At 35.8% G+C, this 26,355-nt stretch overlaps 2 protein-coding genes across 2 annotated transcripts in view; both read left to right on the top strand.

Annotated features, from left to right (window-relative positions):
- LOC148954963 (uncharacterized) overlaps positions 1 to 12,692 on the top strand; it is a 65,110-nt gene extending 52,418 nt beyond the window's left edge. Inside the window, exons 4-5 of the mRNA XM_089108004.1 lie at positions 6 to 142; positions 12,249 to 12,692. Of these exons, the coding sequence (XP_088964130.1) occupies positions 6 to 142; positions 12,249 to 12,608 (497 nt within the window). The 3' untranslated portion in view covers positions 12,609 to 12,692. The remainder of the gene's footprint in view (positions 1 to 5; positions 143 to 12,248) is intronic.
- An 11,910-nt stretch (positions 12,693 to 24,602) lies between these two features.
- Positions 24,603 to 26,355, top strand: part of LOC148954962 (transient receptor potential protein-like) — a 28,721-nt gene continuing 26,968 nt past the window's right edge. The window contains exon 1 of the mRNA XM_089105838.1: positions 24,603 to 24,752. Coding sequence (XP_088961964.1) covers positions 24,603 to 24,752 — 150 coding nt within the window. The remainder of the gene's footprint in view (positions 24,753 to 26,355) is intronic.

The raw sequence follows: 26,355 nt of genomic DNA, 5'->3' as shown, positions 1-26,355 counted from the left end.
TTCAGATTTCAAGCATATGAAGATAATGGTCGATTTGAACCAAGTTACTAAAGCAGAAGCTGAAGCACTTGTAACTGCAGAAAGGAAATTAGAAGGAGATAATCCCATAAACCAAATTGGTGGTATAGGAGCAGCAGCAAGGGTAAACAAGCTATATAGTTTTATCCAATTGTACCCTCTTTGAAATCCTAGCGAAAAAATTTCGTACCAAACGATTTCTTATGAGTTGACTAGATACTTTTTTCTGTTTATGTTAGTTAACAATGCTACTTAAAAAAGTAAAAAAAAGTACAAACGTCTGATATAAATAAGAAATACACCCAAGAATTTGTATGGTATAATTAGTATATTTATTCGAGAATACGGCCTTTCCAATCTGTAGAATCTTATCTAAAATTTCATTACTTGCTTAGGTCTTCCCACGCAAGCTGGAACAAGAGTTGATAACGGTGCTATGTCATGAGAACCTCTCTGGTGCTTTGGATAAAAAAATATGAAAGGGACGACTTCAATAGAGCAGGAGCAGCTACCTTCTTAAGCACAGTATAAAGATATAGCAGTAAGTTTACCACAGATAATTTCTGGCTCTTCATTCTCGGTGCAAACAAACAGCTCCTCCCATTTCTTCGTGCATTAGCGCGTACAAACAGATCCTCTCATTTGATCTGCCATCAGCGGTCCAATTACCCTGGAACACGTATTTTGGCAGAAACTTTCTCAAAATGCCTTTGAAACCAACATGAGACTTCGAAACCTAATTTTAATTCCTAAAAACATCTAATAATAGCATTGCACTACTAATTACCGATTTTCATATATGTATTGGAATAAATTAATTTAAAATTAGTTTCTTCAAAATTTAGTGTTCCAACGTTGAAGCCAAATTTCACTTTCAAGAGAAATCTGACTTGTCTACCCGTGAAAAGATCTAATGTCGCTTATGTTTATACGTTCTCTGGAGCACTCGCACCTCGATCCGAGTTTTTTTAATGGGTAAGATAGGGAAAGATCATACTGCCTATAAGTTATATACTGTGTTCTTAAGACACGGCCAAACGTCTTTCTTTCGTCTGCATTTTATAATATGTACCCATAAGTATTCTAACTGCTTTCAGCGCTTTAGTTAAAAGTGTAAGCTTACAAATTGAGAAGAGTAAACGTCAAGAAATTGACGATAACTTTCACGAATTTTACTTAAGCTATAAGGTATTCTTTTTTATTCAAAAGGGTTGCTACAATTAAGGCATGGTGGATCCGTGAGGGAAGTGGCCTCGGCTTAAAGTGTCTTGCTAAGTTAAAGTGCTACAAGTTCAAAAATCTGATCTACATATATTTTTACGGTTAAAAGATAAGGAATACAGTGAACTAGCAAATCACCCACTCTACAGCCATTATTGAGATGCTATTATTAAGAGGTTGGTCGTATCTTAAGAGGTATTATAAGAGGTTGGTCTCATCGTTATTGAGTGCTGACGTTTGTTGCAAGTAAATTTAAATAGTTTCTTAATTCTTGGGTCACCATGGTGCTTTTTTGGGTCACCATGGTGCATTGTGAAATTCAGTTCTAAAAAACGTTTTTCAGTGAAAGGCAAAAAACGATTTTAAAACTTAAAGCCAGCAGAAATTAGGTTTTATCAAATATCAAACATAAGAGCGAAGAAATTATCAAGAGTGAATAAACGAAGTTTATAACGAACAGAAGTTTAAAAAACCCAATTTTTAACAGAAGTACTTATGTTATGATTGCAATATTAGCGTCTAGTTTGTCATTAATCTGCTCAGAAACACCAAAATAAAAATTGTGGAAATCAAACTCTATTTATAGAATTATTGCTTTTCTTAATTTATTTATGACATGTAGATTGCAATTTTAATGACTTACAAATAAATAAAATTGAATAATTTAGTGGAAATTAGATTTTTGAATTTTTTTATTGATTTTTTTTATTGGTTTTTGATTGAATTTGATTGAATTTGATTTAAAACCACAGTTTATAGAATTATCCAGTAAGTTTATCGCAGATCATTTCTGGTCTTCATTCTCGGTGCGAACAAAAAGCTCCTCCCACTTATTTCTGCATTAGCGGGTTAGTCTGTTTCTGTCAATCAATGAGAAATGGTTACAAAGTGCATTATTCGTAATAGCGGGTTTCCACTTATTTCCGATTATTTCTATTATAACTTTAAGTTTCGCGTCCAAGAGGGTTACAAAGTGCATTATTCGTAATAGCGGGTTTCCACTTATTTCCGATTATTTCTATTATTACTTTAAGTTTCGCGTCCAAGAGGGTTACAAAGTGCATTGTTCGTAATAGCGGGTTTCCACTTATTTCCGATTATTTCTATTATAACTGTAAGTCTCGCGTCCAAGAGAAATCTGACTTGTCTACCCGTGAAAAGATCTAATGCCGCTTATGTTTATATCTGCAAAAACGTTCTCTGGAGCACTCGCACCTCGGTCCGGGTTTTTATAATGGGTGAGATAGGGAATGATCATACTGCTAATTCTATAAACTGTGTTTAAAACGAACAGACATTTTAAAACCCCAATTAAAGAAATTTTAAAGAAATTTAAAAAACCCAATTTTTAACAGAAGTACTTATGTTTTGATTGCAATATTAACGTCTAGTTTGTCATCAACCTGCTCAGAAACACCAAAATATAAATTGTGGAAATCAAACTCCATTTATAGAATTATTGCTTTTCTTAATTTATTTTTGATATTTAGTTTGCAATTTTAATGACTTACAAATAAATAAAATTGACTAATTCAGTGGAAAGTAGATTTTTGATTGAATTTTTTTTTGTTGAATTTTTCTTATTGATTTTTGATTGAATTAGATTTTCAGATTGAATTATAGCCAGCAGAAATTAGATTTTATCAAATATCAAACATAAGAGCGAAGAAATTATCAAGATTGAATAAACGAAGTTTAAAACGAACAGAAGTTTTAAAAACCCAATTAAAGAAATTTAAAAGAAATTTTAAAGAAATTTTAAAAACCCAATTTTTAACAGAAGTACTTATGTTTTTATTGCAATATTAACGTCTAGTTTGTCATCAACCTGCTCAGAAACACCAAAATATAAATTGTGGAAGTCAAATTCCATTTATAAAATTATTGCTTTTCTTAATTTATTTATGACATTTAGTTTGCAATTTTAATGACTTACAAATAAATAAAATTGAATAATTCAGTGGAGGCATGAGCCAGGACAAGGACTCCTCCTTTTAGTTCTTCAAGCATATTTGACCTGCAAGAGATTGTTTTGTCAATAAATTAGCCAAATTACCACGCTGTAATCGCTTAATTTCAGATAGTCAGTGGAAATATATGCATGTTCAGCAATATATCCTTAGCCATAAAAAATTGGAAATACCATCTAATGGGTTGAAATCAGAAAAAAAATAAATAACTGAAACCCGCAAACTGGAAGAAGTGGTTTTGTAGTGATGAATGGATGCCTTGAAATTTCCTATAGCAGAAAATGTGCTGAAAGATGTAGTTTAACGGCGCTTGGACAGCCCCGTTATTGTAGTAAACATTATAAAAAAAGTAATCAAAGCAAGAATTAAGTAGTAACTGGTCTATTTTTAAAGTGATTTAAACGCCAGTGAAGATAACAAGTTTTATTTATTACATTACTGAGGTCTAAGCGGTGTTCAGTTATCTGTCTTTTTCTTTGTAGTCTCGTTCTCAAAAGGGCCTAGCTAAATATCTGTCAAGACAACATTATTTTCGACCAATCAGAACTGATTACAATAAAGTAAATACATTCTAAGACAACACTGGCTATACATGAAATATAAAAACAAGATAGAAAAGGAAATAATAAATGAAAAACAAAATCAAAAAGGTGAGAAAACGAGGATTTCGTCAGCCAGTGGTAAAATATGAAGACGTAGAACAAGCAAATATTTCGACAAGGGCCTCCGTCAAGTCGTCTTCAGTGCTAAAAAAAAAACAAAAAAAAAAAAAAAAAAAAACAATCAAACAAAATCTAACCTTCCAAAATAAATCTAACGAGAGCAGAATAAACACTGAATCAAAAAAACCTGGTCGGAAATAAATGAAAGAAACAATCACCAATTGGATTTGATAAGTATCCGTTGAGTGGCAATAGACTTCACCATTCTGCAGTTTCGACATTCATTAGGTATTTGGACCGGTTGTCTTAAATTAGACTGGGCGAAAATATTGATCGAGTCTTTTGAAATTAAATTGTTATAAATTGGGCTTAAAGAAATATCTCCGATGTCTCTATTTATAGCCAGATTTCTGTTTATATATTTTTTGATCTCAGTTACCTCTTTAAAAGATTGCGGTAGGCCATTTACAGTAGATATTAAAGTCACCTCCTCAAAAAGTACCAAATGTGTAGGATTTCCAAGTATATGCAGGGGCAAGGCGGAATCAGAGTTGTCATTTTTATTTTCGAATCTCAGGGACTTGTCTATTGAAATTTCATGTTCATGCAAACGTTCACCAAGTTGTTGATGAACCCTGTAGTCAGTGATCCAAGGTTCGCTATAGTTCAAAAAAGGAAAGGGGTGGCTCACATCATCTGCAGTTGGTTTGAGGGTGGATTCAAGGGTAATCGGGGGCGCTTACAACGAATATCAGGGCACACAAGTTCACACGCGCGTAGAATATGGTTATTTTAGCCTATAAAGTCAAATTTGGCCTATAACGACGTCATACTGCTCTTGACTTTTTTTTAACTTAGTAAAATAAACTGAAAACTTTATAAACTTGACATATTCTGAATCCTAAGAAAAAGCACTTTCACATGGTATTTTAAATTTTTCCCCACAACCTTTTTTCTTTATTTAACCCCTGTTTAATTTTGAAAACAAGGATTTTTAATATACTTTTTCTGAGTTTTTTTGGTTTTTCTGAAAATTTTGCCTGCGCAAGTATATTTTTTTATGCTTTATTTGAATTCTACTCGTGATTACGAGTCAAATGTTGTGCCTCTTTTCCAAAAAATATTAATTCTTGATGCGGCTATTTATTTTTTCTAAATAGCGTCATAGTTTTCAGAAATTAGCCTACAATGACCAAGCTTTTTTAAAGTTTTTTAGCTATTAACAAAAAAAAACATGAAAACGGATCAAACTGCACATCATTCGAACTGTCCGAATGTCCTTTACCTGCCATTAATAAAAACAAAGTCGAGACTTAAATCTGCAAGAATATATAAGTGTTTGAACAAAAAACACCCCCCCCCCCCAAAAAAAAACAAGAAAATTTTCTGAATAGCGGCGTTTTACTTTAAATATTTTCAACACAACCTATAATTTTTATTTCACCAAACGATAGATTGCTCTTTTCTAAATCAAATAATCTATTGAAATTATATATAACTAATACTCTTAACCAGGAAAAAAAACAACAGATGCCTGGTTCTGCGATTGCATGCGCGAATTTGGTTTCCACAGCAATAAAAAAAGCCGAGCATCTTACATATTGGGTTTTAGTTGCATAAAGTACTTAGCCATAAAAGGCTTATTTCTCCTTTATAGGCTAAAATCATCAAGTTCTACATTAGTGCGAGCATGTGCACCCAGATATTCGTTTTAAGCACCTTAGATTACCCCAGCATTCGTACTCAAACCAACTGCGGCTGATGTGAGCCATCCCCTCTCTTTTTTTGAACGATAGCGAGCCTTGGATCACTGACTATTGCATAAAGTACTGAAAACTACGACGTAAAAGGAAAGGATTTACGATATTTATCTGATCTAGCTAAAGGTAAGGCTTCCAGCAACAACGATTTTAGGGGGTGTCAGTTGTCTTGCGCGAGGTACACCATGTTGGTACAACTAGTTCTGAAGCATGTAAACAGATAGAAGATGAGTTGGACAGCACTGCTCCGCTTTTCTCGAAGTACAACGAGTCCAGATCTACCATAAGGAATCATAGCCTCTGAATCAACTATTAAATTTTATCCGCAGCAGAAACGACTATCTTTATGCTGAAAGAGGTGCGGACTAGGGATCACATATAAAAGCCACAAAAGAGATGATTCTGATTTTCTTCGCATCTGGAAACCATAAATACTCCGTAATTGCGCTTAACTACCTAGAAGAAATACTACGCCTGCCTGAAAAAGCGCCAGAATTTCACAGAGAGTTTGTAAGTGACAATTTTGTTGTTAGGAAAACAACCATGCTGTTTTGCAGCATTGCATGCGATCTGGCTTTAGAGTCGACCCTGAATCTGGACATTAAAGGTCATCGAGGAGTTATTGGTATCGTTGGTGCGACAACGACTGAAAATGCCAGGGATCGATATCTGGCTACTCTCCCCTTTCTCACAGCAGTCACCAGAATGCTGAAAGCAAACCTGAATATGGATGACGAGGCAATGAAGCATCATGAAGATACCCCTGCGTTTACGAATCTGACAATCAAAGGTGAAAATCGAGCTATGGACTTGGTAGAGTTGCTCGGAAACCCATTCAAGACGACGAGAACAGAGGTGTACAACTTTATGACAGGTGATAGAGCTCCAGAAGATATAGCAAATAGTCTGCTGAACTTTCGAGACATTGGCTTCGAAGCCGTGAGCTCATATTTCGACGGGACATTCACGAAAGTAACAGTTGGTATAGTATAAACTATCGCCTCTGTTGCCAAAAAAGGAAATAATAAAGAGCCACAAAAAAATATTTTGGGGAAACTGAGCTGTTTAAACGAGCTCTGCGTCTTGCAAATTCGACACAAACTTCGTCCCTCTGCGAGCTGCTGAAGTACGAGCTACAGCCATATCTGGCCTCACTTACAGCATTATCATCATGTCGTAAGGAGCATCATCTACGTACTGGTACAAAGTCAACAGCCTTTAACTACATTCTGCAACAGTCTGGATTGCAGTTATGGCCAAAAATGATTCCACATACACTTCGTGAAGACTCCTTGATCTTGCTATATAGTTGATGTCATAAGTGTCATAAGGTGTTATCGACCAGAACAAAATGAGACGCTAGCAGATTTTGGAATAAAAGTTTACGATGGGATTCTTAGGAACATACCCGATACTTGTCAGTCTATCCATTTGGTTGGTGACAGGTATAATGGTCTTAGTGACGATAGAACCCGTGATGACTACTCTTTCAACCTCAAAGAAGCATCTGGCTGTCGAGAAAGAAGAGGAGTTCCAAGAGGAGATATTTCCAGCCCGTTCACTTCCTCCAGCAAAATTGCAACACTCTGGGATGGGATTCTCAGTAGTTGCTCAGCCAAAGGTCGACTCTTGAAAGTTCTTTTCGAGGTCTGGGAGTACAAAATTTCAACCTGTCTGATGGTTCATCTCGCTGGAGGTTTCACGAGTCGACATAGAGCTGTTACCGTTACGCCCCATGGAAGCTCTGTTGATGACGATATCTCGTCTTGCCATGAGGAAGCAGACACTCGGGTTTTATACCACACAGCAGTTGCCACCAGACGAAAAAGCACACTTGTGATAATACAAGCCAACGATACAGATATAGTCTTACTAGCTGCATACTACTTCCAGTATCTTGCTAGTCTCGGCCTCAAACAGCTCAGGGTTAAGTTTCCGTGCTACTGCATACCTATTCATACGGCAGCACAAAAACTAGAAGTAACATTTTGCAACGCCTTGCCGCTTGTCCACAGCTCGCGTGGATGTGACACCACAAGCTTTCTGTATGGAATTGGAAAGGTCCGCTTTTTTTGAGCTGCAAAGTCTTCAGAAACTTTGTTGGGGTCTTTAGGTGATAAAGTTTGAGCCCTTGCAGAGAAGCCATCATCTGTGCAAAGTGATGGTTTAGTCAACATTTGTAAGCAGCTTGTGGTTACAGTGTATGGCAGAAGTGTGACTAACTTCAATAGTATGAATGATCTTCGAGCACATTTGTTCTCAAGATTGGAGGATTTGCAGCGTTTACCACCAACTGAAATCTCGTTTCTGCTTCATTTAAAGAGGTGCATGTTCCAGTCACTGATTTGGATTCAAAGCCACAAGCCCTGTATTGATTTACCTCAGGCCACCGATATGGGCTGGAGAATTGAAGATCATGAACTGAAGCCAGACCTAGTTTCTGTAATGCATCATGGGCTAGCATCGCTTTCTTTTTGCAACTGTGACAACAAGAGGTGCGGCTCGCACTGCAAATGCTCCAAAATAGGTTTCTGTGACAGCGCATGCAAGTATGGTGCTGACCCCAAAAATGTCTACTTTCCGATGTGAATCAGAACGAGTCCGAAGACGAAGATGAAGAAGAAAAGGAGATTTGAGCCACCGTTTCATGTTCAGTTTTAAATATTCTATTTTATTTGTTTTGATATTAAACTGCTAATGCAGTCGTCTAAACCTTGCTTTCAGCTGATCATGACATTTACCGTCTACTACAACAGTGGCCGTTGACCCAATCTAACCGATTGGATCATTGGCCCCTGCTATGCTGGTATTTAAAGAAAATAGTATCTTAAATCAGCCTTAGTCACCTCTGCACCACACGTTCACACGGCTTCGCCACTTTGAGGCTCGTATATGAGTCTTCGTGAGCCAGATTGTATCTACTACTACAGAAAAAATAAATAGTTGCTCAAGAATTAAGATTTTAGATTTAAGATTTAGAATTTTAGAATTAAGATTTGGAAAAGAAGCACATGGTTTGGCTCGTAATGACGAGCAGAATTTAAATAAAGCATAAAAAATATACCAAATTTGCGCAAGCGATTGCAGAATTAAGCATTTGTTTTTTGTTTTTTGCTTTTTGCTTTTCCTGGTTAAAAATATTAGTTGTATAGAATGTAAATACATGATTTCATTCAAGAAAGAGGGATATATCGTTTTGGTGAGATAAAAATTATAGGTTGTCTTGAAAATACTTCGAGTAAAATGCCACTATTCAGAAAATTTTCTTTTTTTGGGGGGGGGGGAATTTTCTTGTTCAAATGCTTATATATTTTTGCAGATTCAAGTCTAAGACTTTGTTTTTATTAACAACGTGTAAAGGACATTCTGATGGTTCAAATGATGTGCAATTTGATTCGTTTTCTTTTTTTTAACAGCTGAAAAAAAAATTAAAAGAAACCTGGTCATTGTAGGCTAATTTCTGAAAGCTATGACGTTATTTAGAAAAAATAAATAGTTGCTCAAGAATTAAGATTTTTTTTAAAAGAGGTACATAGTTTGACTTTTAATAACGAGCAGAATTCAGATAAAGCACAAAAAAATATACTTATGCAAGCAAAAATTACAGAAAAATCGAAAAACCTATGAACAAGTATATTTAAAAACCTTGTTTTAAAAATCAAATAAGGGTTAACAAAAAAAAGGTTGCAGGGGAGAACTAAAAATACCAGGTGAAAGTACGTGTTCTTAGAATTTAGAATATGTCAAGTTTATAAAGTTTTCAGTTTATTTTGCCGTGTAAATAAAATCAAGAGCGGTATGACGTCTTTATAGGCCAATTATGACTTTATAGGCTAAAATGACCATGTTCTACACGCGTGCGAACTTGTGCACCCCGATATTCGTTATCAGCGCCCCCGATTACCCTATAATTCATCCTCAAACCAACTGCAGCGAATGTGAGCCACCCCTTGAAAGATAACGGTCCCTGGATCACTGACTACTACCTATGTAAAATGTCCACCTTATCACGGGATTCTGTAGACACCAGTACCCAGTATAGGGTCCTTTTTATCTTTTCTTGAGTTGAAAAAATGTTCAACTTTTGGTTCAGTTTTTAAAGAAACGGAAAGATTGTGTTTTTTTTCCAAGTTTGTCACTAAATTTTGAGATGTATGGAAAAGCGGTGAAAGTTTTATTCTTAATTGCCGAAATAGCTGGATCAAGGGGGACGGACTCCTTGTGTTCTTATTTTATCTTTTTTTAATCGTCTATCTATGATATTTTCTAAAGGGTTTATTGGTAGCCATTGCAGAATAAAATATCTTTGAGATAATTTAATTCAGAATTTACATGATTACGTGAACAGATCTTTAGAACTATGTTGACTAAAGAAATTATTACCCCTCTTTTCACAGAAGGAGGGTGATTTGACGAGAAATGTAGATACCGATTATTATGGGTCGGCTTTATATATATATAGAAAATTCAACGCTATGAATATTTTTTATAATTAAAACATCCAAAAAAGGCAGCTTTTCTGAATCTTCCAGTTCCATTGTGAATTGGAGATTCGAATCAAAAGAGTTCAAATTTACCAAAAATCTCTTTAGAGTCCTGTTCATGTTCCCAAACAGAAAGTATATCATCAACGAACCGAAACCTCAGAGAGTGTTTTAAGTGGAAACTATTCAAAGCAGATTGTTCTATGAAATCCATGTAAAATTTGCCAAATAAGGAGATAATACAGTGCCCATGGATAGGCCCATGATTTAAAGGAAAAAATTTTCTAGGTACTTAAAATACGTAGAGAAATTGTTGCAAAGACGAACAAGCCTCATTATTGTGTAAATTTCCAAAGTTTTTTAATCTGACCAAGCGGAATTTTCCTCTAATGTTCTTTGTAATGCCTGCTCACATTTATGGACATCGCATGAAGTGTACATGAAAACTGCAAAAAAACTAGATAAGATAGTTTTTTCTGTTTTACTTTGATTTTTTTAACTTGTCAACAAGATCTATGGAGTTTTTTTTATATAAGATTTCTATGTGCTTAAAGGAGGCTTAAAAATGGTGGCTAAGAACTTTCCTACGCCTTTAGTTGGACAACTATAACATGTTATGGTTATAGTTACATGTTATAATTATAATATCTACTGTAAATGGCCTACCGCAATCTTTTAAAGAGTTCATTGAGATCAAAAAATATATAAACAGAAATTTGGCTATAAATAGACACCGGAGATATTTCTTTAAGCCCAATTTATAACAACTTAATTTCAAAAGACTCAATCAATATTTTGCCCAGTCTAATTTAAGACAACCGGTCCGCATACCTAACAAATATCGAAATTGCAGAATGGCGAAGTCTATTGCAAGGCAACGGATACTTATTCAATCCAATTGGTAATTGTTTCTTTCATTTATTTCTGACTGTTTTTTTTTATTCAGTGTTTATTCTGCTCTTGTTAGATTCACTTCAGAAGGTTATGTTTTGTTTGATTGTTTTTTTGTTTGATTTTTTTTTGTTTTTTTTTTAGTAGCTACTGAAGACGACTTGATGGAGGTCCTTGTCGAAATATTTGCTTGCTCTTCTTCTTCATATTTTTGCCACTGGCTGACAAAATTCTCGTTTTCCAACCTTTTTTACTTTATTTTTCATTTATTATTTCCTTTCCTCTCTGGTTTTCATACATTATAATAAAGGAAACAGGTTATGTTGATTGAAACTGATTTTACCAAGATATACATGTCTAGCTTAGAATGTGTGTGAATTCAAACTACTTGACCATATTGATCAAAGGCTGCATTCTAGGTTAGGAGAAAATGACTGTAAGCTACTAAAAACTAGCTTTTTCTGTCCAACTCTGTCCAACTGTCCAAGTCGTCATAATAACTACAACGATACAAAAGCAAGTTTAATCCACTTTTGTATTAACTGCTTACTAAAGATAGTTTACCGACTTCTTTAGTGAAGTAAATCTGCATGATTATTATCATCAGTATTGCTATGAGAATTAAGCATATTTAAAGTATTATTGGAATGAAAGGGAGATGGGTCAAATTGAAACTTGTGGAGATCAGGAACTTATAAATCTAATAAGCTCTTAGTTACTCTATAATTGCTCCCGGTAGATGTCAAATTTAAGTAACTTCTGTAGTTAATGTGAAATTACTATGGCTCACAACCTGGAAGAAAGAAAGAGCATTTTAAGACAGCAATATTTATATAGTACGCATTATGAAGATTACTGAAGCGTTTGACAATGAGCATGTTCCACAAAGCATAACACACGTGATAAATTTACTATAAATATTAGAAAAAAACTATTGAATATTAAAAAAATAATAATCTTCCTCCAGTAGGCTGCTTTTTCCCACAAATTGTGGATTTTTTTTTAATGGAGTAATAATCTAGTGTCTAGTCTATTACAATGGCTAATATTATATACTACAAATATCCTTGTCTGGTGTCCATATCCTGTTCATGGTTAGTTTGTAGGCCTAAGACACTAAATTCTGAAATCAAAATTTTTCTCTTTGGTTAAGTTGTAACAAGCAACCATTCTGCTGTGACCTGCTGTGACCTGTAACAAGACTATTTCTAAATACTAATTTCTATTTGATTTTTTATTCAGACAATGGCTAACTTCAATGAGGAAAATCCAGCAAAGTTTGTTACTCCCGACGGAACACAAAGTCCAGCGCAGTCCAATATAACTGGTTATCAAGAAACGATTGTACAACCTCCACCTGTGACAGTATACGTTCCAAACACTGGCATCACAGGCCAAGGTCATCCCGATGTCACAAATGTGACTGGTCTACCAGAGAGTCAATCTTCTCTAAATCAACCTGTTGGAAGTTATGGAACACAAGAAAGAACTGTTAGAACTCAAGAAATTCCACTGGAACAGCGTACATCTTCAAAAGTAACTGCTGCCCGACAGGAAACAGAGAAAACACGATTGAACTTAGCAACAGGACGTGTAGAATAATTTTTAACCTGCTTTTGACATTTGAAATACGAAATTTTTTTTTTGTGATGATATGAATTAATGTAGAATACAAATTAAACTGAATATTTTATACCTCTAGGATAATAAAAAAAACAGGGAAGAGAATACAAAACAGGAAGAAAAGTTGCATTTTTTGCGTTTCAACATGAGAATAATAAGAGTTCAAAACTGTTAACAATTTTTTTCAACTGAAATTAAGGAGCAACATTAAAGCTTAAAACGAACAGTGAGGGGTGTTGCCCTCCCTCAATACCTTGGTCTTTACGCTAAAGTTTGACTTTTTATTCAATTATTTAACAATAACTCCTGATACACAAGTGCCGTTTAATTAGAATAAAAAGCTTTTTAAAAAGTCAGAAAACAATTTAGGGTGAAGTATGAGGTATTGATGAGGGGGTGACCCCCCTAATATGCGTAATAATTTCTGTACGTTTTAATGTTGCTCCTTACTTTATGTTGAAAAGCTTGTTTTTCATTTAATCTCTGACAGTATCTGAACTAATGTCTGAAAATCCAGCTCCCCCTCCATGAAAAATTCCCTTCCAACACATAAACTCCTCCATAGAAGATCCTCCCGCATAAGCATTACCTCCAGAAAAATCCCCCCTTCTCTTGAAAATCTCTTTATGCTTCCCAATAGCCAAAACTATATGTAAATAATGGTTAAAGTTCATGACTTGCAGCCCTTCCCCCGGTGGCTATGGGGGTCAGGTCATTCTTAAAGATATAGTTATTACATTTTTCGACTATGCTTAACAAAATTTCTATCTCAAAATTTTGATCCGGAATAGGGTTCTCTGATATGCTGAATCTGATGGTGTGATTTTCGTTAAGATCGCTTGATTTCCCCCTTTTTCAAAAATATATTTTGAATAAGCATCGAAATTCAATTCTTTTGATGTATCTATTATTATCTACTACTACTACTAACAACTCACAGCAGCACCAAGCCGCCTGAGGCCAACACAGCTACGCACGCTCCTCCTCCACCCCAATCTATTCAAAGCCTCCCTTTTTACACCCACCACGAAGTTCCCATTTCCTTTAAATCTTTCTTTCTGACGTCCTCCCACCCCAGACGGGGACGACCTGCTTTCCGTTTAGCCCTAAACGGTTGGCCGAAAAGAACAATCTTCGGGAATCTGTCATCCTTCATCCGCAAAATGTGCCCTAACCACCTCAACCTTTCTTTTATTATAGCCCTAGAGAGCGGTATTGAACCAAATTTTTCGTACAGCCTGTTGTTTGAAATAAGGGCTGAAGCCGGGTACCCAGAAGAATCCTTAAACAATTTCTCTGGAAAACATCTAGCAAATCTTCATCTGCTTTTCGGAGCGTCCATGCTTCAGAGCCATATTTGACCACTGTCATCACTGTAGCTTCTAATATACTAATCTTGGTTAGCAGACTTATCTTCCTATTCTTCCAGACTTTATTGAACTGTGAAAAAACACCCTGAGCCTTGGCTATTCTATTCTTAACATCTTCACTGCTCCCACCATCTTTATTAATAATACTACCAAGGTAAGTGAAGCTGCCCACCTGATCAATCTTTTCATTACCCAACGTCACCTTTTCATCTTCACTTGTTCCTAGCCTTAGTGACTTAGTCTTCCTAACATTAATTTTCAAACCAACTCTAGCACCCTGAACTCGCAAAACCTCTAAAACTTCATTGATTTTGCTCATACTGTCATCTAGGATGCTTAAATTATCAGCATAATCCAAGTCCAGGAGACTTTTTCCTCCCCATTTGATTCCGTGGTCTCCCATTGCCTTTCCTGTGCTCCTTAAGACAAAGTCCATCAAAATAATCAATATAAAGGGGGATGGAACACAATCCTGCTTAACTCCTGATTTAATAAAAAACCCGCTGCTAACCTCATTTCCTACCTTAACCGTAGCAGTGTTATTCTCGTCCATAGCACTAATCACTTTAATGTATTTGTCTAGTATATCATACAAGCATAAAACCTTTACTAAAGCTCTTCTATCAACAGAATCGAACGCTTGCTCATATTCTATAAAACTGAGGACCAAAGGAGTTTGAAAACTCAGGCACTTCTCAATTATTAGCATAAAAGTGAAAATTTGGTCGACACATCCTCTACCTTTTCTAAAACCGCACTGCTCTTCTCTTAAAACTTTGTCTACGGCATCTCTCAGTCTAAAAAGTATCATATTACTAAGTAATTTATAACCTACAGAGACCAGACTAATGCCTCGATAATTACCACACTCACTTTTGTCACCTTTCTTATAAAGTGGCTTAATTAAGGTTTTCCTAAAATCGTTAGGTACTTCCCCTTTTTCAAAAATCATATTCATAATCTTCAATAACTTGTTTCTAACCTCAGAGCCACCATATTTAAGAAACTCATTTACCACCCTATCAGCACCTGGAGCCTTATAGTTCTTTAATCCTTTTAGTACTGTTGCTAATTCCTCCTCACAAAACAAATCTTCCTTCACATCCAAGGCATCACAAACTTTTTCATTTTCCTCTATATTTTTTCCTGCAACTCTATCTCGGTTAAGCAAGGTCTCAAAATGTTCGGCCCATCTCTCTTTAGTTTTTTCCTTATCGCTACTTGCGACCCCATTCCTATGTTTAACTGGGACAAGCCCGGATTGACTACTCCCTCTCAATTTGTTAACGTGCCAGTACAATATTTTACTATTATGCCGTCTAGCTGCATCTTCCAGATCCTCGGCAATTTTATCCATGGCCTCCACTTCACACCTCCTTAGTTCATATTTTAATGCTTTCTTCTTTTTCTTTACATTTCTTTTGTTTTCATACGATCTATCACTCAGATAATTCTTGTACAAGTCCTTTCTCCTTACAATTAAACATAAAGCTTTTTCAATAATATTCTTAGCTGCAGTTCTAGCTTTCTTCCCTAATACGCCTTCAGCACATTCACAAATTATTTTTCTAAAATTATTCCAACCATCTTCCACATTATCAAATTTTAAACTCTCAAGATTAGATTTCAACCGTTCCTGGAAAGTTTCTCAAATTCTCATCCTGGAGTCCACCAACATCATAACTTCCCGGGAGGTAGTTACCCTTTCAATATTTCAGCTTTAAACTAACCCTTTACGCTGTTAGATGGTGATCTTTACTTTTAACATCAATAATGACACTCCTATATACCCTAGTATCTTGTATTGATCCTGCCGGTCTTTAGTTTACTATAACATAATCAAATTATTATTATTAACATAACATCATTATTATTATATTATATAACATAATCATAATCTATTATTATCAAGACTCTGTTTCTTGCAGTTTCGGTTACTATTGAGCCGCATCGCTACTTACAGTTCGTTGCCATGAACTGTTTGATCTGATGTACTAAGTTCAAAGTAATTTGAATAAAATTTCAACTTGGACTTGAATGAAAGGGTTTTACTTAAAAGTGTAAAAATCTTTGGATCTAACCTGAAATTCTATTAAAGTAGGCAGATTAATACACTTAGACTTGTTTTGGGATTACAAAGCAAGCTGGGCTTAGTTACTCTGCTGAATACGCACACTAGTGAAAAAAAAAAAAGTATGCAAGTTTGCCAATTGTCCAAGTTTGAAGAACTTTACCCTCTTGTAATTTATTAAATGAAATAGCAAGTTTCTTTGTTTTTTTTTTGTTTTTTTGTTAATACACAATTACCCCTTCCTCAATACCACGCTCTTTACGCAAAAGTTTTATTTAGAACTTTTAAAAAAGCTTATTATTCTAATAGCTATTCTAAAATAATTGGAACAAAATATCAAACTTTTACGTATTAAATAAAAAAAACAAGTTTTTTAAACTGAAAGTAAGGAGCAACATTAAAAGTTAAAACGAACAGAAATTATTCTGTATATGAAAAGGGATGTCCCCTCCTCAACGCCTTGCTCTTTACGCTAAAGTTTTTTATTGTTTTAAGAAATAAAGTTGTGAGACATAGTCAAACTTTAGCGTAAAAGAGCGAGGCGTGTGAAGAAGGGTCAGCCCCTTTCGCTGTACGGGATAATTTGTGTTCGTTTTAAGTTTAATGTCGCTCCTTACTCTCAGTTTAAAGGCTTGTTTTTTTAATTTAATTTCTCATCGTTTTTTAGTTAATGCAGGTTTTTTATTTTGGTTCACCGTCATTGAATAAGTAAACAAAATTTTTTTCCAATTCTTTAAAAATGACCCCTTAATCACAAAGGCCGTTAATTAGAATAAATAGCTCTTATGAAAGTACTAAAAAATCTTTGGTTTAAAGAGCGAGGCATTGACTAGAAGGTGAACCCAATCATATAGCTAATATTTTTTATTCGTTTTAAGTTTTGAAAAACTTGTTTTTTTATATTTAATTTCTGTTTTTTTTTTAATAATGATGGGAAATATGGCACCCCCTTCATAGCAATGTCCCTTCCCCCATGAAAACTTCCTTCATGAAAAGATCCACCCATATAACCCCTGACCCACCCCACCCCCCACTACCGAAAAAATTTCCCCTGAAAACGTCTGTATACTTCCCAATAACCAATACTATACGTTAACATTGGGTAAAGTTCATAACTTTCAGCCCTCCCCCTGGGGTCTTCGAGGGATTAAGTCATCCAAAAAGACATAGTTATAATATTTTCGACAAATGCTGAACAAAATGGCTATCTCAAAATTTTGATCGGGTGACTTTGGGAAAAAAATGAGCGTGGGAGGGGGCCTAGTTGCCCTATATTTTTTTGCTCACTTCAAAAGGGCACTAGAAATTTTAATTTCCGTTCGAATGAGTCCTCCTACGATATTCTAGGACCACTGGGGCGTTACGATCACCCCTGGGAAAAAAAAAAAAAAACAACAAATAAACACGCATCCGTGATCTTTCTTCTGGCAAAAAATCCCAAATTGCACATTTTTGCAGATATGAGCTTGAAACCTCTACAGTCGGGTTCTCTGATACGCTCAATATGATGGTGTAATCGTCATTAAGGTTCTATAGCTTTTAGGGGGTCTTTCCCCCTTTTTTCGAAAATCATCCAAATATTCTCAGGCGCGCAACTTTTGATGGGTAGGACTAAACGTGATAAAACTTATATATTTGAAATCAGCATTAAAATCTAATTCTTTTGATGTATCTATTTGTATCAAAATACCGTTTTCTAGAGTTTTGGTTACCATTGAGCCGAATGGCTCCTTATTTAGAGTTCGTTACCACGAACTGTTTGAAAAAGCTAGGGTCCCCATTGCAGGATGGGATGCAACCCCCTCCTGCACGCAATAAGCTCTGCAGTTCGTTTTGTTTTTGACACGTTGATCCTTACTTTCAGTTGATAAAAATCGTTTTTTATTTAATTTCTGATCGTTTTTTAAGTACTACTGGGAAACCCGGCTCCTCCTCTATGTAACATTTACTCCCCCACAAAAAATTTCTCCATGGAGATCCTCCCATGTACCCCCTCCCCTCCACCATAAAAATCTCCCTTGAAGAACTGTATACCTCCCAATAGCCAATACTATATGTAAACAATGGGCAAAGTTCAGAGTTTCCGAAAAGCCCTTCCTCTGGGGACTACGGGGTTTAAGTCATCCTAGAAGGACTTAGTTATTACATTTATCGACTATGCTGAATAAATGGCTATTTCAAGAATTTTGATCGGGTGACTTCCGGGGAAGAATTAGGTGTGGGAGGGGCCAAGCTGCTTTTATTTTTGGTCGCTTAAATAGGGCACTAGAGCTTCTGGTTTCCGATGAAATGAGCCCTCTCTCGATCACTGGTTCGATGTGATCAACCCATTGATCCCCTTCTAAGATCACTGGTTCGATGTATCGACCCTAAAAATAAAACAAAAATAAAAACAAAGAAACAAATAAATATGCATCCGTGATCTTTCTTCCGGCAAAAAATACAAAATTCCACATATTTTTAAATAGGAGCTTGAAACTTCTACAGTAGGGTTCTCTGGTATGCTGAATCTAATTGTGCAATTTTCATTAATATCACTGGATGTCTTGTGGTTGGTTCTTCCTTTTTTCAAAAATTAGGCAAATTTTCTCAGGCTCGTAATTTTTGATGGGTAACATTAAATTTGATGAATTGTAAATATTTTGAATAAGCATCAAAATTTAATTCTTTTGATGTATTTATCGTCATCACTGCTCTGTCTCTTAAAGTTTCGGTTTACTTGGTGAGCCGCATCGCATCCTTACTTACACTTACCGTTACCACACGAAATATTTGATTCAGAGCAAAAAGAGAAATTAAAAGAGAGATAAAATATAACGCATTTTACTGAGATTTTTACAATTGTGTCAATTATTTTCCCCCAGTATTTTGTTGGGTGCGGGGGCAATGAATCGCGATCCCTTATCTATAGGGAAAATTACTATAAAAAACAACTCGTCGACATATTCGCCTTCAGAATCGTCAGAACGATTACCCAATAACCAATTTTTGATATTTCAGACCACCCTCCTAATAAATATTTGGAAGGGTGTATTTTCACTGAGATAGATCATTTTTGTTGAGGAAATTTTTATGCCTACTAAAATTGAATGTAAAAACAGGGTGGAAGTAGGTAGTAGTAGCCCTCTTTCATAGCTAAGAGATCATTGAATAAAAAATATCGTAGAAACGTACTGTCAACAAAGGACAAAACTTTCTCTAGAAAAAGAAGTTTGGATTAAAACGTATGCAATGACAAATCTATTATTCATGTTGATTCTATATAAGCACTATATATTAATTTTGATGTTTGTTCGGTACTTGTATGATAAACGCTCTACCGCTCAAGTTGGTTCATTCATTGACACATTATAGAAACTTTTTTTCGTTAATTTCTTTCAACTTAGCGTGAGACAAGACAAAGAGAAGTGACAGAATAGGTGGAAAAAATATAATTTGGGTCATATATTTGCACATTGGAGGAGGGTGGGGGTAAATGCAGAATAATTGTAGCTAATACGTCAGGCATGCAGACCCAAGTAATGTTGGGCATCTACTTCCGGCCCGTACGTCAATTATGGCCTCTCTACGTCTAGCCGCCACGCCTTTTATGACCTCTATGTCTGGCCGGCACGCCCCTTGTACCCTCTCTACGTACGGCCAGCACGCCTCCTAAGGACAGCAATACCGAAACAATTCTATTATCTTTTTTATTAAGAGTCATTTAGAGTACCCAGTCCCTCGTCTGCATCTGCTGCTCTATTTTTGGATTTATTTATGAGACATTTGTGTGTTATTAAAATGCCCCATCCAAGGATTAAGATAAAAAGAATCAGATTTTTATGCTGATTTCAAATATTAAAGTTCCATCGAGTTTAGTCCTACCTATCAAAAGTTACGGGCCTGAAAAAAATTTGCCTTATTTTAGAAAAAAGGGGGAAACCTCCCCTAAAAGTAATAGAACTTTAACGAAAATCACACCATCAGATTCAGTTTATCAGAGAACCCTACTATAATAGTTTCAAGCCCCTATATGCAAGCATGTGGAATTTTGTGTTTTTTTTGCCAGAAGAAAGATCACGGATTTATGAGACATTTTTATGTTATTAAAATGCCCCATATTAAGATCAAAAGAATCAGATTTCTATGTTGATTTCAAATATAAAAATTTCATCAAGTTTAGTCCTACCCATCAAAAGTTACGTGCCTGAAAAAAAATTGCCTTATTTTTGAAAAAAGGGGGGAAACCCTAAAAATCATAGAACTTCAATGAAAGTCACACTATCAAATTCAGAGTATCAGTGAACCCTACTATAGAAGTTTCAAGCTCCTATCTGCAAGCATGTGGGATTTTGTATTTTTTTTGTCAAACAGTTCGTGGTAACGAACTGTAAGTAAGGAGCGACCCGGCTCAATGGTAACCGAAACTCTAGAAAACGGGTTTTTGATACCAATAGATATATCAAAAGAATCAGATTTCAATGCTGATTTCAAATATATAACTTTCATCAAGTTTAGAGCTACCCATCAAAAGTTACTCACCTGAGAAAATTTGGTTGATTTTCGAAAAAAGGGGGAAAGACCCCCTAAAAGTTATAGAACCTTAATGAAATTAAAACCATCATATGCAGCGTATCAGAGATTTCTACTGTAGAGGTTTCAATCTCCTATCTACAAAAATGTGGAATTTTACATTTTTTGCCAGAAGAAAGATCACGGATGCGTGTTTATGTGTTTGTTTATTTATTTGTTTGTTCGTTTTTTTTCCCCAGGGGTAATCATATTGACCCTGAGTTCCTGGAATACCGGGGGGGGACTCTTTGGAACAAATATTACAAGTTCGTGTGTACCTAATAGGCAAACAAAAAAATGGAGAGCAACCGGGCTTCCTCTCCTAGCCATTTTTTTCCAGTATAATTTAACAAAAATTTGACATAACAATTTTGATCCACATGTTCAAAAATATTATAACTATGTCTTTTAGGATGACTTGATCCCCCAAAGTCCCCAGGGGAGGGCTGAAAGTTATGAACTTTACTCAATGTTAACATATAGTATTGGTTATTGGGAAGTATACAGACTTTTTCAGAGGAGATTTTTTCTGGTAGGTGGGGGAAGGAGAGGGTCGGGGGCTATATGGAAGGATCTTTCCATGAAGGAAGTTTTCATGGGGGAAGGGACATTGCTATGAAGGGGGCGCCGGATTTCCCAGCATTATTAAAGAAAAAGATCAGGAATTAAATAAAAAAAAACAAGTTTTTCAACTGATCAACTGATTGTGATTAAGAGGTCATTTTTAAAGAACTGGAAAAAAAATTCGAACTATAGTTTAAAGAGCAGGGTATTGACTAGGGGGCGAACCCCCTAATATACGTGTTAAAAATTTATGAATATAGAAGTTCGTTACGTAAGTTAATTCTAAGTTACGTATATTTATTACTAATAAAAACGTTCGTAAATAAAATTAAACAAGTTTCGAGAAAGCCATTTAACCAAATATAATATGCAAATTTTGTTTTAATTATTCATGTACGGTGAGCCAAAATCAAAACCTGCATTAATTCAAAAACGTTCAAAAATTAAATAAAAAAAAACAAGTTTTTTTAACTGAAAGTAAGGAACGACGTTAAAACTTAAAACGAACAGAAATTATTCCGTATATGAATGGGGCTGTCCCCTCCTCAACGCCTCGCTCTTTACGCTAAAGTTTGACTTTCTCACAACTCTATTTTTTCAAACAACAAAAAATCTTTAGCGTAAAGAGCGAGGCGTTGAGGAGGGGACAGCCCCTTTCATATACGGAATAATTTCTGTTCGTTTTAAGTTTTAACGTCGTTCCTTACTTTCAGTTAAAAAAACTTTTTTTTTTATTTAATCAGAAGAAAGATCACGGATGCGTATTTGTTTTTTTTTTGTGTTTTTTTTTCCAGGGGTGATCGTATCGAACCAGTGGTTCTAGAATATCACGAGAGGGCTCATTCAAAGGGAAATTAAAAGTTCTAGTGCCCTTTTTGCGTGACAAAAAAAATGGAGGGCAACTAGGCCCCCTCCCACGCTCATTTTTTTCCCCAAGTCACCCGATCAAAATTTTTTTAGGTAGTGGGGAGGGGGTGGGGAGTCGCGTGTTACTTGGGAGGATCTTTCCATGGGGAAGGGACATTCCTATGAAGGGGGTGCCGGACATCCCAGCATTACTTAAAAAAACGATCAGAAATTAAATAATAAAAACAACGATTTTTTCAACTGGAAGTAAGGAGCAACATCAAAATTTAAAACGAACAGAAATTAAAATGTATATGATTGGGCTCACCCCCTACTCATTACTTCGCTCTTTACCCTGAAGTTCTTTTGTACTTTCATCAGAGCTATTTATTCTAATTAACTGCCTTTGTGATTAAGGGGTGATTCTTAAAGAATTAGAACAAAATTTGAACTTAGCGTAAAGAGCGAGGTATTGACTGGGGGAGGCGAGTCCCATAATATACGTAATAAAAATATATGAATATAGAAGTTCGTTACGTAGGTTAATTCGTAAGTTACGTCAGAACAAAATTTCGAGAAAACTATTTAGCCAAAAAAAAGTAAAATTAATATGCAAATTTCGTTTTAATTATTCATGTACGGTGAGCCAAAATAAAAGCTGCATTAACTCAAAAACGTTCAGAAATTAAATAAAAAAACAAGTTTTTTTAACTGAAAGTATGGAGCGACGTTAAAACTTAAAACAAACAGAAATTGTTCCGTATATGAAAGGGGCTGCCCCCTCCTCTATCCCTCGCTCTTTTCACTAAAGTTTGCCTCTGTCTCAGAACTTTGTTTTTTTAAACAATAAAAATGGCTTTAGTTTCAATAGATAAACTTTATTCCATTTTTACTGAATAGAATGCAGAATGTTTCCAAAAATAAATAAAACTAAAGATAAATCCTAAAAGTCATTTTTTATGTTGTTTTGTATAAGGAAACCCTGAATTAACGTGACTTTGAAACAAAACGCGAGAGAGGTAAAGTAGGTTAACGTTATTTCGGAAAGCAGTCCTGATAGTAGAGATGCCTTATTGACTCCAAACGGGAGTCCAAATATGGGCAAAGAGTCATTAGGAAGAATGATTGCGTAATCGGTCAATGACCTCTTTCTCCAGACGTGTTGTTGTTTTTGGCCAAGTGCCCGCTAGGGGAGAATGTTATGATCCAGGAATAGGAAAGCAGTATTTGTTGTTGTAAGTGTATGCTCGAGGCAAATGTTATGATCCAGAAATAGGAAAGAGTATTTGTTGTTGTTGTAAGTGTATGCTCGAGGCAAATGTTATGAGTTTCCAGAAATAGGAAACAGTTAGATCACGTGTTTCCTTCTCAGCCAATCAGCGACCCGTTACATAACAATTCACCCTTGAGATTTCATATATAACGGGCATGCAATGTGATTAAATTATCAGAAAGTATTTTGACATAGTTGATGACATAAGAATGGATAAATTTGACTCTTTAGAAGCCATGCCAACTTCAATTTGCAATGTAAGTTCTGATTTAATACATTTTCATTTTTTTATTTTCAAATAAAATTATTTTCTTGGTCACCCTCCAGTATATTCAGGTAAATCCCCCCCTCCCACTCTAGCACAAACATCACTATATAATCTTTATAGTCGATAGAAAACATAAAATATGTTCTTTTTACCCTCAAAACCTAACCCCCTCTCTCATTGTTTTTACAATCAAAATTCTCGCAAATAGAAATAATTATCTTTTCGAAAAATTATAGCTTTTCTTTATTGTAATCTTTTCTCTAACTGAGACATCCATCGCTGTTGTTATTAACCCGCTCTGGTTTTGACACAAGGCTCCAGCGCGAGGCCTATAATTAGCTCTGACTCTTTTTTAAAGCACTTCCTGCTCGTTAGCAGTTTAGCTTCCAAAGGTTTCACAGATTCAAAAGGATGCAACTCAAAACTTGTTTTTATTTATTGGATAACTGAAAAAGAACCATAGCTTAGATCAATGCTTCAATGTTTGGCTAAATATGTAAAAGACTGAATATTTACATTTTATCGTTTAGTATTAGGAGGGATTTTCTTCAAGCAGCTTAGAAACAAATTAGGCCGACTTTTATAGGCTGAATTTTAAACGGCTCAGTGAGCCGTAATTCATCTTTCATAGATTCAAAAGGATGCGACTAGTATATTTTGCGAAATTTTTTTACGTTATGCTTTACTGAAATGAGATAAATGCTTTTCTAGACAAAATTATGGTGAGGCTGGGGGTACTAATTTTCCTCCTGTAAAAAAGGGAGAAATTATTTATCATACTAACTTTTTTTCTTCTTTAAGGCAAATTGTGAAGAATACCCGTCGCCACCCAGTAAGAGAGCAAGGGATAATGCAAATTATGAAGAATGCCCGTCGCCTCCCAGTAAGAGGGCTAGGGTCCAAGATATAACCCCTGCGAGCAGTTGTTATACAATATGGCCGCTGTCCGATGCCCTCTAGCTCCACACTGCCGGCCCAAGCTTCATCTTAACAGGCAACAGCACAGCCAGCTCAAAAACCCAATAGAGAGATGATGGATACTTTCAATGCCGCAGTTGCGGAAAATTGTGAGGTAGCTTACCCGTCATCCTCTTATCCTACATTGGCGTGGGTCTCAGGAACTATAGAAAATCGTGAGGCTGCTCTCGAACACATGCTATCTGGACCATCCGGCACCCAAGTGCAGCCAGGATTGGTAAATGTAAGCATTTTTCCTACCTATCTTATAGAAATACATATCTATTTCTTCCAATATTTTTTAGTCCTTTCTTTTCACTATTTTTCAACATTGTGTAAAAGTGTATCTCAGAGATATTAAAATATTAACCCCTCGCCCCCAACCATTTTTTGCTCTGCTCCCCCTCAGAGATATCTAAATGTAATTTTTTTGCTTGTCAAACCGCTCTTTTTTCTTATCTTTACTATTTTCTCTGTCCCCACTGTTGCTATCTCTTCACTATCACATAATAATGTTTTTAGGTAATTTCTAGTTAACTGCTAATCTCACCGCCTTTGAAACTCTGTGAATGCTATTTTTTCAAAATTGAATATCACATAGTTTTAAGAGAAGAAGAACAGAGATTCTTCCCATTTATCTATCTGTCACATATGGATCTCGTAATTTGCGCAAGGATATTTTTAAAATAGCTTTCAATCTTACAAACCATTGCCAAGATTTTAGCGAGGGGAAACCAAGTTGACAATATACGGTGTTAACGGTTCCCGACATTTAATTGTTGTATTGTCCTCGTCTGAAATTCAGTTTTGGAAATCGGAACACTCGCGCGACGGGTTACAATAATTGTGAGCTAGTGATGAGTTCATCGAATCTGCAGAGCTGGGAATAAGAGAGAAATAGCAACTTATGTCGTTTCAGTGAATATTTCAACTTTTGGTAGACATTATGTAAAGGGGCTGGGAGCCACATAGTGGGGGTCGAGAAGTACCACAGGAAGTGCTGCGGGCCCGAGAAGCGCTGCGGGCCCGAGAATCACTGCGGGCCATAGAAGTGCCGCGGGAGCGCCGCGGGCCCGAGAAGCGCTGTGGGAGGTGCTGCGGGCCCGAAAAGCGCCGCGGAAAAAAACAGCATGGCTGATTTGAACACTTTGAAAATAAACTATTTTTTGAACAAAATCAAATTGCCGCCTTCTATGTAAAGCGATGTTTTAGATTGTAAATATCTTATATTAAGTTGGAAATTGACTGCTTTCAGAATATCGATAGTTGTGGGGGGAACAGTGAATTAACCAAATGCTACTATGTGCATACTACTAAGCGCTGACTTTAAATAATGATCCAAATTTTAAAAACAGTTGGGGTGATTTGAACACATTGAAAATAAGCTATGTTTGATTTATAGGTTGGACCATTGGTCCCTTATTCATTATCACCATCGTCATCAGTTGGAGGAGAGGAAGAACTCGCGTCTACGGAATTTCATGTCATTCAGGACAATTCACATATCAATGAATGGGATGGTATTGTTAATTCCGATGAAACACCTTTTAATATTAATATTTTTTCAAGTAATTATTTCAATCTAGAACCTAGCATAGTTGAGCAAGGCAATGTTCCTAGTTCAGAGGCGGCTTGTTTGTGCTGGGTCCAAACGCCTTACAAATTTTAGAGGATTTTACAAACGATTAAATTGGGAACCCACCTCTGTCCCCCAATGATTACCTATTTCCCCACTTCAAACAACTGAAGTAGAGCATTCGCATACCCCAAATATTGTTGAACAACTTGGGGGAGGGGGTAATATACAAGAGGGGAGGGGGTACAAC

The sequence above is a fragment of the Artemia sp. Qi Xiang Cuo genome, chromosome 2 (assembly GCF_049724085.1).
Source record: "Artemia sp. Qi Xiang Cuo chromosome 2, ASM4972408v1, whole genome shotgun sequence".
Classification (NCBI taxonomy): Eukaryota; Metazoa; Arthropoda; class Branchiopoda; order Anostraca; family Artemiidae; genus Artemia; species Artemia sp. Qi Xiang Cuo.
Note: the sequence above shows the minus strand (reverse complement) of the source record. Positions and strands in the feature narration are given on the sequence as shown.